Source organism: Sander vitreus, chromosome 13 (genome assembly GCF_031162955.1).
Source record: "Sander vitreus isolate 19-12246 chromosome 13, sanVit1, whole genome shotgun sequence".
NCBI lineage: Eukaryota > Metazoa > Chordata > Actinopteri > Perciformes > Percidae > Sander > Sander vitreus.
This window is the reverse complement of record NC_135867.1, coordinates 7,755,449-7,768,036: the sequence shown is the minus strand read 5'-3', so window position 1 is coordinate 7,768,036 and position 12,588 is coordinate 7,755,449. Positions and strand designations below refer to the sequence as shown.

At 43.8% G+C, this 12,588-nt stretch overlaps 1 protein-coding gene and 1 non-coding gene across 2 annotated transcripts; both read left to right on the top strand.

The window, feature by feature from the left end:
- Nucleotides 1-7,703: 7,703 nt before the first annotated feature.
- trnaa-agc (transfer RNA alanine (anticodon AGC)) lies at nt 7,704-7,776 on the top strand. Its single transcript has one exon. It is a non-coding gene; the product is annotated as a tRNA-Ala (tRNA).
- Nucleotides 7,777-9,370: 1,594 nt separating this feature from the next.
- Nucleotides 9,371-12,270, top strand: LOC144528318 (early growth response protein 1-like). The gene is made up of 2 exons (XM_078266857.1): nt 9,371-9,938; nt 10,498-12,270. The coding sequence occupies exons 1-2, from the start codon at nt 9,722-9,724 to the stop codon at nt 11,772-11,774; spliced, it is 1,494 nt and encodes a 497-aa protein (XP_078122983.1). The 5' UTR covers nt 9,371-9,721; the 3' UTR covers nt 11,775-12,270.
- The last annotated feature ends 318 nt before the right edge of the window (nt 12,271-12,588 follow it).

Genomic DNA, 12,588 nt, shown 5'->3' with positions numbered 1-12,588 from the left:
TTCTGTTGTGTTCTGTGTAAGATGTCCTGCCTACTCCATTAAACCGCAACAGGACCAGATTCTGACATAGTTGGCTGCTGGTGTGGAGCAGTCAAGAAAGAAGACAAAACAATTTTGTAATTGCCCTCGTTTTATCCACTTTCTCAGGTCAGGGGAGAGTAGAGCAGCAGCATAGGTAAGGAGCAAAGGGGTGATGCGGGTGGACCTGAAAGCCATCTACACATGATCCGCGGTAAAACTGTTCTGTGCTTGCCGTTCCATTGTTTTCCTATGGGGAGAGCGGTGCCACCCAACTAGTTCTAGCTCTACTCTTGGTGTTGTGCACCGGTCGGTATTGCCACAGAGCGCTGAGCTCAAAGTACAAATTATTTGAACTTTGACCTCATTGCCACTGACCTTACAAGGCGCAACCAATTCCAGAATGTTCCTGCACTGCACTTTGCCTCTTGGCTCTGCACACAAACCGTCCTTGTCCCAGTCAGTGGTGCTTGTTGGAGGATGCCACCGTGAGCAAAAATAAGCTATGAAAACAGATTATTGAAAGTGCAAAAATGGCACTGAAAACGTGACAATTAAAAAAGGAAAGCTCCAGAAAGTGATGCGGCCAGATGTGCTAAACTGAGTCACTTTTTCATTAAAACCAGTGAGAGTGAAACGCTAAATAAAGAGGACGATGAGACGGGTAAGCTAAGCTAGTTAGGAGCAGTGCAGGATGCTAGCGGTTGTGCAAAACATAATACAACGTGGCCTGCAAACCACCATTGATGTTTTTGATCAAACCAGTGCTCGAAGTGGGCCGGTACTCACCGGTACGCAGTACCGGCACTTCTACATTTTACTCTTAAGCGTACCTGCACTTTTTCTTGCATACCGCTACTTCTCGCATGTAGCCGGTACTCTACCACTGACAGAGAAAGCGTCAGTGTCAGAGAGATTGACCCTAACGTTACATAAACTACACTACCCAGAGGGCACTACGTGACTTACCTCAGTTCAGAAAAGCCTGCAGCCTGACCGTAACGGATTTTTCACTGCTGAAAACCTAGAAACGAAGAAGTGTGTCGAGTTTGTAAGTCGTTATGTTAGCCTGGCTTCAGAAAGGTACTAAAAGAGCGCGTGTGCCAGAGCCAGACACGTCAACTGAGGTCCAAGTCCAGACACATCAGGTACGATTCATGAGCTTCAAACTAACGTTAACGTTGATGTGAGCAGAACAGCTAGCGTTAATGAGGAGTCTGCAGCTACCAACCTTAACGTTACCTTAGTCAATGACGCTGACGTCAACAATAGTGTGAGTAACAAAACACATGGATGGCCTGACTGTTGGTCAAGGGACCAAATGAGGTATTTTTGCTCCACGAACAGCTGGCTTGTTTTTAAAGATAAACTGGGCTGCAAAAGCCAGACAGAGAGGAGACTAACAGAGATGGGAGTAAGTCACACATGGGCAACCTTCAAGTCTCAAGCAAGTCAAGTCAAGTCATAGCTTTGGTCAAGCAAGTCAAGTCAAGTCATACAAAATTCCATTTTTAAACAAGCTAAAGACAGTGGTTATGAACTGATGGAGTTTTATTTGCATTTTTTCCTACTCAGTATTCAAAAGGCATTGCGTCCAAGCCACATACAGCTGAACAGTTTACATTTATACAGATAAAAGCACAGCCTAAAACTGATATTAGGCCAACAATAAATCAACATACACATTTGTTCAATATGCCTCAAACATGACATCAAATCATGAAATTCATTCAAACAATTCAAGTATAATGGTTTCTAGTCAAATAATATTCTTCAAACATGTTGTACATTGTTGTACTGCAGACAGTTCGTTTCTTCTTTGCCTGGTCAGATGTGTAATCCTTATAGCCAAACTTTATTATTTTCGGTGCAGAGGGATCCATGACGTTAAGTTACTAGCCGTAGCCAGTCTCGTTTACTGCAGGTCTGCCGCTGCGTCCCGCGTCATCATATCAACGGGTTCCCGCGCATGCAATAGCACTAATATCGTAAAGTTAACTCCTCAATATCAGAGGGGAAAAAAATATATATTTATTAAACAGAAAGTCAAGTCATTTCAAGTCATTTGACTCAAGTCTAAGTCAAGTCTCAAGTCATGAATATCAAGTCAAAGTCAAGTCGAGTCTTTTATGAATGTTTATCAAGCAAGTCTCAAGTCCTAAAATTTGCGACTCAAGTCTAACTCGAGTCAAGTCATGTGACTTGAGTCCCTAAAGCTAAAGGACTAAAGCTGTGAGAATCACACACACACACCAGCAATATCTCCAAGTTTTGTTTTTCACTGTAGAAATCTCAAATGTCATAATGATTTGTAAGAGAGTACCAGCACCTTTTTTTTCCCACTTCAAGCACTGGATCAAATGTTTTCTTGTAGCTCCTCAGCAGCAGCCACTAGTCCAGTTTGCTGCTAACAGTGAAGAATGAACAATGAAGAGTCAGTAGCCTACCAAGCACCAGCCATGAGCTCATGACTCCAGAGTGGGCAGGTATGAATTGCTCATTGAGTGAATATTATAATTGAACTAGAATTAATAGTAATTAATAGTATGGTGTAGACCTGCTCTATATAAGAAAATGCCCTGAGATATTCAATGATACCAGATGATTTGGCCCTACTGAATCAAGCTGACTTGACTTTATCAGAAAGCTTTGTAAAAAATGTAGATTTGTGCTGAGAATTATGACAATTTTTAACATTTGATTTAGTGTGTGTGGAAGGCACATCTAAGCTGTTATACCACAGTGTGTGAATACACAAACATAATCAGATTAGTTACAATATAATCACTTTCTATGCCCATAATGTTACTAGTACTACCCATTACGCCTTTTATCACCAAAATTAGGATAGTAAATATACAAACCCCAATTCCAATGAAGTTGGGACATTGTGTAAAACATAAATAAAAACAGAATACAATTATTTGCAAATTAAAAAATATTTAATGTTCAAACTTTTTATTGTTTTTTTGCAAATATTCACTCATTTTGAATTTGATGCCTGCAACACGTTCCAAAAAAGCTGGGACAGGGGCATGTTTACCACTGTGTTACATCACCTTTCCTTTTAACAACACACAATAAGCGTTTTGGGACCTGAGAACACTAATTGTTGAAGCTTTGTAGGTGGAATTATTTCCCATTCTTGCTTGATGTACGACTTGTTGCTCAACAGTCCGGGGTCTCTGTTGTCGTATTTTGCGCTTCATAATGTGCCACACATTTTCAATGGGAGACAGGTCTGGACTGCAGGCAGGCCAGTCTAGTACCTGCACTCTTTTACTACGAAGCCACACTGTTGTAACACGTGCAGAATGTGGCTTGGCATTGTCTTGCTGAAATAACGTCCCTGAAAAAAAGATGTTGCTTGGATGTTCTATGTTACTCCAAAACCTGTATGTACCTTTTAGCATTAATGGTGCCTTCACAGATGTGCAAGTTCAGAGTTCAGAGTTCTTTGTTGTCCCTCGAGGGGAAATTTGATTTGCAGCTGGAGGTACAACAAACAATAAAAACAACAACACAATAAACACGGCACAAAACATCAAACATCCTAGCAGCACACAACCAACAAATTGATTGAGAACAATTCCATCACTTTGTGCACAGTTGTGCAAGTTAACAGCTTTAATCACACAAGGAACAAAATAAAATGTGTACCGGTTTGTTTTTGCTCTAGGGAGTCTATATCTCTGACCAGAGGGAAGAGGAATGAATTCCTCCAACAGTGGGTGGTCAGAGCTTGACAAGATTGGCTGTGCCTTCTGCAAAACTTGTCTGTCAAAGATCTTTGTTAGAGAGAGCTGCTGTATGCCGATTATCTTGCTGGCCTTTGTAACAATTTTGGACAGACGACTTTTGTTTTGTACTGTAAAGTTCCCATAGAATGAAATCAAACAAAAAGTTAAAATGACCTTCATCAGAGTCTTGTCCACATTAAAAGAGTTTAGTCTGTGCAAGAAATACAATCTCTGCAGGCCTTTTTTGCAGATTTTGGATACATTGAGGTCATGGGTCAAGTTTTTATCAATCACTGTTCCCAAGTATCTATAGGACTCAACCATCTCCCCCACTGTGCCCTTGATAGTGGTAGGGAAAGGTGGATGTGGGGTTTTTCTAAAGTCAATAACCATGTCCTTAGGTTTTTGAACATTTAACTTGAGGAAATGGCTGTCACACCACTCTACGAAATCTGTCACTACTGGCCGTTGATCGACATCCTGGAGCAGACTTACAGACTTACTATAACCATGTCGTCTGCAAATTTCAAGAGATGCCTGTTTGTGTGGTGACTCATACAGTCGTTTGTATACAAAATATACAATAACGGGGACACACACCCTTGTGGTGATTCTGTGGATGCTAGCTTCTTTTGAGATGAACACCTTTTGCCCTAACTGACTGGGGCCTGCATGTTAAAAAAGTCCATAAGCCACTTCACAATGCGAACATCAAAATCAAAATTTGAAAATAATTTACTGGATAAAATGGGAGGCTGGATTGTATTAAAAGCTGAGGTGAAGTCAGCAAATAATAGTCTAGCATGGGTTTTCGTATCCTCGTATGCTTGTAAGAAAAGTTCAGTAGTTGTAGCATCCTCCGCTCCTCTAAAAGGTTGATAAGCAAATTGCATCGGGTCGAATGAACTTTGAGCTGATAACAATCTGGATGGTCCTTTTCCTCTTTGGCAATCCTCTTGGGTGTTGTTAATATTAGGCTTTTGCTTTGCATGGTAGAGTTTTAACTTGCATTTGTAGATGCAGCTACGAACTGTGTTAACTGACAATAGTTTTCCGAAGTGTTCCTGAGCCCAAGTGGTAATATCCTTTACATAATGATGTCGGTTTTTAATGCAGTTTGTTTGTTTGTTTATTTAGGATCCTCATTAGCTTCTGCATTGCAGGTGCTATTCTTCCTGAGGTCCTTACAACTCACTTGAAAATGTGACAATGCAATAATAAATACACATAACAACAGCATAAACAATAAAAAATAAAAGTTGTAAGACAAAAACACATTGTGAAGCAACACTTACTGTATTTGCACCGAATTGTAAATGATATTTTACAAAAATACACTGTAGTACAAGGCTGTAGAGAAGAGTGCGCTATTGCAGACTTATATAGGCTACTAAGGTTTTAATTACATTATTTTAATATAGTCAGTTGTGAGGCATGAAACTCCAGGGCTGAAAATGAGTCCCACTCGGCCCTGACCACTACCTTCAGACCCCATATTGTCCTCTGGTTCTAGACTAGGCAGGTGGTTCTTATCAAGCTTACAGTAGGCCTACCCTGGGAAGAGAGGATGAAAAAGACACATGAACGTAAGCTACAGAGATGTCAGGCCCATATCTTCGAGAGACAACAGAATGGATGGAAGGCCTGCAACCTGCCAGTTGAAGTTGGCTGCAGTGGCTTCGCAGGGCAGTTGCTCTTGAGCGCTCTTGGACTGCTTGGGATTAAATGCCTGGCTAGGAGGCAGCTGGTAGCCATAGACTGTATAAAACTAGTAGCCTACATCACCAAGATATAGGCTATATTTTTTGCTGTTGTTTAAACACGGCCCCCCAATTGCTTCATCCCAGTAGCGGAGTGGCAATCGGGAGAGTCAGGACTTTTCCCGGTGGGCCGGTAGTGTTTCGAGGCCGCGAGGGCCGGTCTGATAATAGTTATACATTGCAAGTTCTTAGCAACACCATCCGGCGGCCTGGTGTGCAGCTGCTGCCCGCTGGTCAAACTGTGCAGCCTCTGCTCAACCTGTATGGCGGGCCGCAGCAGACAAGGGTAATCAGAAAGCAAGTGCAAGTCACAACCATGTCTAGGATTTTCAGAAATATAGGGGGATAAGTGAGCGGCCCCTCCCCACATGGCATATGCTGCATTCATGCCACCTGGGAATAACAGGGACCGCCCCCGTGATTACGTTGTTTTTCCGACTGCCAGCGTTCACATGGTCGGGATGCTTGTTCTTCTTCTTCTGTTATATTGGCGTTTAGCATAACAACTTGTTGCATGACTGCCACCAACTGTTGGCCATGGCCTAGAGCATCAGGTGTGTGAAAACATGGGAGGCCACAATAATAAAAGATTTGTTGCTGTTTTCTTATGCGAGCATACAAACAGCACATGGACAGGTGTTTGTTTGTGTGCAGGACAACGGACGGGAAAGGACACGGATAAGGTGTTGTTGTTTTTATACAAGGGCCTATTTATGAATAATTTGAAACATGTTATGTCTGTGTATGTTTCTTGGCAGAGGCGTTTGTCCACAATAAACAGTTTATTCCATCCATCCATCCATCCATCTTCATCCGCAATAAACAGTTTATTGTCATTGAAATATGTTCTGTGAACCAAAGTCGCCTACATCAAACGTCAGTTGTCAACAACACGTCACCAACTGGGAAACTCGGTTAGCAAAATCTAGCCCGAGTTTCCCACCTCTAATTCCCACAGGAAGTGACGTGAATGATGACGTTTTCATGTATATGAACGCAACACTATACTACATGTTTGTAAAGTTTTGCAAATAAATAAAAAATATATATATTTCTATGAACGCAGCAATAGCCCTGGTCGGCCTATGAGGTAAAGCCATCGAACACCTCTTTTTTTTCCTCTTCACGTTTGGAAGTCTATCGGTAACGTTAACAGACGTGTGTGAGTCTAATGATGGAAAGCCAAAAAAGAAAAGGGAAAGGTGGCGCTGAGAAAGTCAGACTCAAAAGGAAAAAAAAATATGGAGGAGGAGCTCAGCGAAATGCTCCAAAATAACGGACATGTTCCGGGCATCAACGAGTAAAGATACTACAGCTAAAATCTATTTAAAATAATTTTGCAAGTGTTCTATGACGTTTGCCTATATTTTTATATATGTGGCTAAGCTGCTACCTAGCATGTAAAACACGTTATTAAAACACAATGTAGCTAGAAATGATGCCACATGTCTACCACTTCGAAAGTTTGTTTAGATCCTGTGAAACTGCCGTTTCGGTACTCTATTCAAAATTCCACAATAAAAAAGACGTAACAGGTGGAAGGCAGGACTTAGGTTGTTTGTTTTGGTCGAATCCGTAGCTGTGTGTAGCCTAGGCCTACTGCCTTGAGCAACCAAAGCTTGAAGTACACATTGGGTTATGAAAACATTACACCTAATCACTCAGTTTAAAACTCGGACCCTCCACTCGCCTTGTCTGGAACCTGTAAGGTAGGTCAGTGGCTTTCCTTTTCTCAATTTGGCCGGCTGTGGCATAAGTTATCTTGGCAGTCGGTTCCAATGCGCTACTTGCGTGGAGCATGTTGCTGTGTGCGGTTCATTCATTCACCTGCCCCTGCCCCCTGCTAGCTATAGCCTACAAATGATCATCTTCAAGTATTCCTGACAAACAACGTCAGTAGTGTGTCAGCCTTTCGGTGTGCCAGTGATCTCAGTGAGTGAGCTGTTTCGGTGAAGTCGACTCACCGACATCGTTTCTATTTTTTACTTCCATTTTTTCCAGTAAAACAACCATCCCCCACCCTCCCTGGATTTCAGCCACTGCCACTGTCAGCAAACAGATGTTACGAGGACGGAGCGACAGGTCGTGGTTCCCAGTGGAATAGTTAGTTAATACTTATATCTTTAGTTTGTCACATAACTTCGATTGACGTTAATTATAAAACATGCCCCTGTCTGCCCAGATCGGGGGATTAGCTCAGATGGTAGAGCGCTCGCTTAGCATGCGAGAGGTAGCGGGATCGATGCCCGCATCCTCCAGGTTTTCTTTTTATCGAAATACCACCGTATTTGTCTGGAAAATACCGTTTTTATGCAGTTGTTCAAACATTTTTTTAAATGATTTTAACCACCGTGATTACAGCGCTCGTCATTGTTGAGCCCGACGTTTTTATGTGAGTTTAACTGATGACTCAGATAGTTTGACTGAGTGAGTGTAGGATGTCAGTGAACGTATCAACATTTATACCACTTGGCATTCATTCATTAACGAGAAAACAATCTGGGACACATTCTTGAGCAGAGAAAAATGTGCAAAACAATTACAGAGAAGCATGCTCATAAATATGTAGACTATAAAAAGAAAATCATGCAAGTAAAAATGAGAATCTAAAACATAGTGCAGAAGTTAAAATATAGAAAAAAATACAACATATGCTATTTAATATATAGGCCTATATAAAATTAACATATTCATATATAAATTAGAATCATATAAATTTGTGGTAGACATGTACTGTAGACTAAATGCAAAGTGAACAAATTGTAATGTAAACAGAAATAATGTAGTGTAGCTAGTCACTAATCAAAGCAAAAAAATTGCTCAATTTTACTGCACTAAATGCAATCTTACCTGTTTTTATACATTGTTAGAAACAAAGTTGTTAGAAAAAATATGTAACACAGATTAAAACTGTTTCCTGTTCTCATACCCCTTCACATACTGGTGTCTAAAAAGAAAATAGTGCAACAACAAGCTGCTGTATTTTTCAACACGGTATCAAATCAGAAGTTCAAACCTGCAGACGAGATGTTTGATAATGAAATGAAAAACTATAAATAAGACAGGACGTAATGTTTAAGCCCCACGTTCACTGCATGTCAATTATAGCCTACTCTGTTGCAAGTAAAAGAAAGAAGTACTACGCTGTAAAAAAAATACTTTTGTTACAAAAGCATTGGAAATTTTACATACGTAAAATGATGTAAGTAGGCTATAATCAGGAAATTGTAGGCTACTTAAAGTATCAAAAGTAAAAGTACACAAAGCAAACAAATGTCCCCTGTGACTGTTATACTTTTATATCATAAATTCTTACTAAGTATTAATACTTTTATTGCTTTCCTACTTGTAGTAGGGTACTTTTGATAGCCTAAGCCTACTTAAAATGTTTTTTTTTGTGTGTTAAATGTGCAGTGCAGCTGCATGTTATTAAATGTGTTTTGCAGGAGTTGAACTGCAGGACGGAACGAGCCTCCACCATGGGGCCTCCAACCGCTCTCAGATAAGCAGGCGGACAGGAAGACACCCAAATAAGGCTCGAGGAAATGATGACGCCGCTGGACGAGCTCCATGTGACGTAGAGCCTTAAAAAACTGATCCGAGCTGCAACATGTCTCCGGGTTTCCGGCCATGGCGGCTGGCTGTGCTCCATATGCGCCGTCTACAGGCTGCAATCCGACTAAAGACAACACCCACCGACCCAGATTGAAGTCTGGACTCTACCGGCTCTTTCACGCTCCAAAACCCGTCGCACAACGAGCTCAGACTCACCGGAGCGTCCGTGTGCACCCCGGTCTGCACGTTCACCGCTCTGACCAAATATGGGCTTCCTCCGTGCCATATTTAGGGATGTACGTCACGCAGGAGTCTTTATAAAGCCGGGAATCCTCATTGAAGAAACTGATAGACTCAAGTTCAAGTTGTCACCAGCAGCACATTAAAACACCAATCGAAACAAACATTTAGGCTTATGCTATTTACGCTTCCTGATGACTCATCACATAGATCCGAAAATAATCTTTTAAAATATCTTTTCTACGCGGGACCCCGGAGCTGACGACCCGGCGTTGGCTTCCAACGCCCTCAGCAGTGCAGCGTCAGCCTGGTCAGAGCGCCTCTCCGCTGGATTCAGGAGCGGAGACAAGCTCGGTCTCCCCCACGCAGGAACAGCACGCTGCTTCTCACTCTTCCTCGTCCAGAGAGATGGCAGCGACCAAAGCAGAGCTGCTCCTGTCTGCTATGCAGATGTCCGACCCTCTGGCCGGCCTCCTGCCGCCCCTCTCTCCGCTGGACGGTTACTACTCGAATCTGGAGGAGCTGCAGATGCTGCTGCGGAACGCCGCGGCCGGAGGCTCGCTGCTGGCCGCTTCGGCAGCGGAGGGAGCCGAGCTGCTGAGCGGGGAGCTCGGGGAGTACGGAGGTGAGGAGCGGGCAGTAGGCTAGTGGAGGTGCAGGTGGTGGTGGGCTGTTTAGTAGGATGTTTAGAGGAGGAGAGAAGTTTCGTCAAAGGGGAATACAACTCCTTAAGTAGGCTACACCCCCTTAAACAAGTATGTGCAAGTAAAATATACCAAAATAAGTCACTTTAATGATTAAAATATCACTTTTAATCATGAATTGAGCAGTGTAAAAGTGAAGTCTTGACTGTCTATTATTGTGCTGGTGAAGTCATGATTAAGTAAGATAATGAGGTTGATTTAAGTTTCTCCCCTCAATGACTGCAAAGTAGGCTAAAACCGTGGGCGTAAATTTCATCTAACAGATGTGGGGGGGTGGAAATAAACATAGCCTACTTTTATAAGAGCAAAAAAAAAAATCTGAAGTTGAGACTTAATTAGATGTCAAGTTCAAATATTTGTGTCAGTAAGAATCAGAGCAGAGCAAACCTCTCTCAGGTGTTGTCCAGCAGCTAATTAGTTGTTTCCTGTTGCAGTGATTTGTCCCTGACCTGCAGTTTTTCTTCTCTGTTTCTGTCTCAGACTCTCTGAAGGACCTGGACCTGCAGAGTCTGCCCCCTCTCACCCCCCGCCTCCCCCCTCTGGCCTACAGTGGTCGCTTCACCTTCGAGCCCTCCTCCAGCAGTAGCAGCCTGTGGGCGGAGCCTCTCCTCAGTCTGTTCACGGGGTTGGTCAGCGTTGGGGCCCCTCCCCCGGCCTGCAGCATCCCTTCCTCTTCATCATCATCATCATCATCATCATCATCATCATCATCATCATCGTCGTCATCGTCATCGCTGTCCCAGCCGAGCTTAAGTTCCGTCCAGATCAGCTGTGGCTCCGGTGACGTCACGTCAGTCTTCTCTGCGACGCCGACGTACACTTCTGAACTCAGCTCTGACCTCCTCCTCCCCCCAACTGACTCCCAGCCCCTTGCCTTCCAGCCGCAAGGCCCCCCTCCTGCCTACCCTACCTCCAGGCTTGGCTTCCAGCCGTCCTCCCTCGTGGTGCCGATGCTCCCAGACTACCTCCTATCGCAGCAGCAGGACGGCGAGCTCAACCTGATCCAGGACCAGAAGCCGTTGCTGTCGCAGAGCGTGAACCCGCTCACGCCGCTCTCCACCATCAAAGCCTTCTCCACCATCAAAGCCTTCTCCTCGCAGATCCATACACAATCTCAATGCCCAGCCTTCCAGGCCCAGCCCAATAAACCCAGCCGGATCAGGAAGTCCCCCACAAGCCGGCCGTGCAAGACGCCGCCACACGAACGCCCGTACGTCTGCCCCGCCGACGGCTGCGACCGCCGCTTCTCCCGCTCCGACGAGCTGACGCGTCACGTGCGTGTGCACACGGGCCAGAGGCCGTTCCAGTGCCGCATCTGCATGCGCAGCTTCAGCCGCAGCGACCACTTGACGACGCACATCCGCACGCACACTGGCGAGAAGCCCTTCGCCTGCACCGAGTGCGGGCGCAAGTTCGCCCGCAGCGACGAGCGCAAGAGGCACGCCAAGATCCACCAGAGGCAGCGGGAACGCAAGATTGACAGGAATTCCTCTTCCTCTGCTCCCATCCCCATCACCACGCCTCCTCCCACCTCCTCCCCCTGCTTCTCTTACTCCTCCCCCGCTCACAGTTCCCCCTCCCCCGCTGCCTCAATCTTCTCCACCTCCTCCTTCTCCTCCTGCTTCACCTCCTCATCATCACTGTCACACGCCTGCGCCTCCTCAATGTCCCCGCACCTCTATTCCTCCTCTTGCTCCTCTCCGATGGGAAGTCCTCAGTCGGAGCTCCCCTCCCCCCATGGCTCCAACATCTGCTGACAGACAGGGAGTCCACCTGCCCCATCGTGACCTTTGACCTCAGACTTAAACTCTGCCTTTAACGAAAAACTGACATATCTGGCCATCCACAGACATCAAACTGTGCATTTCATTTTTGCGTTCGTCCAGTGGTTACGAGGTCAAAGGTCATCATGTGTCTGTGAGATGTTGAGTTAAAAATTATGTGTTGGACATGAACTTAAACCTTCAGCAGAGAATACAAACTGAGTTTACAAAAAACTCTGAGGACCAAACTTCATAGGGAAAACTGATGAGTTTAAGAGACTTCAAATTCCCTGAATGTATAGAAACTGTTATTGATGTATGACTGTAAATATGAGTTCTTTTGTAGTGTGCATAATGTTTACATCTAGTATTTACCTACTGAGTAGGTTCTGGGACGTTTGTATGTTTACATGCAGATCATTGTTTGATTTTATACTGAACGTGTTTCCTCTTTAAAGCAAAGAGTGACAAGAATAAAATGTCAAAATACTGTTGGTGCTTTTATTTCAGACTGATTAGTGTTGAGTTGTGGAGTTTACGATTGTAACACATGGTTTTCATCAGCAGATGTAGTTCATTTGTTTGCCGTGGTATTTTAGAGAACTTTCAATATTATTTCATTTATGTGCGCTAACTCCATCTCCATCTGATGAAGACCGTATGATACAGTTGAAAGCTGTTGGCTTGATTTACCAGTGCCAGTTCAAGTTTAATACTGATACACCATGAAATGTTTAATACAAGCAGCTGAACAGAAACTTTGTCTAAATAAAATACAGATTTAAATCAGGAACTATCAGATCAAATA

Bases quoted from the DNA above. Each gene is read 5' to 3' on its own strand.
- LOC144528318 (XM_078266857.1), top strand. From the start codon at position 9,722: ATGGCAGCGACCAAAGCAGAGCTGCTCCTGTCTGCTATGCAGATGTCC. The intron at 9,939-10,497 runs GTGAGGAGCGGG...TTTCTGTCTCAG, and splicing joins GGAGCTCGGGGAGTACGGAG to ACTCTCTGAAGGACCTGGAC.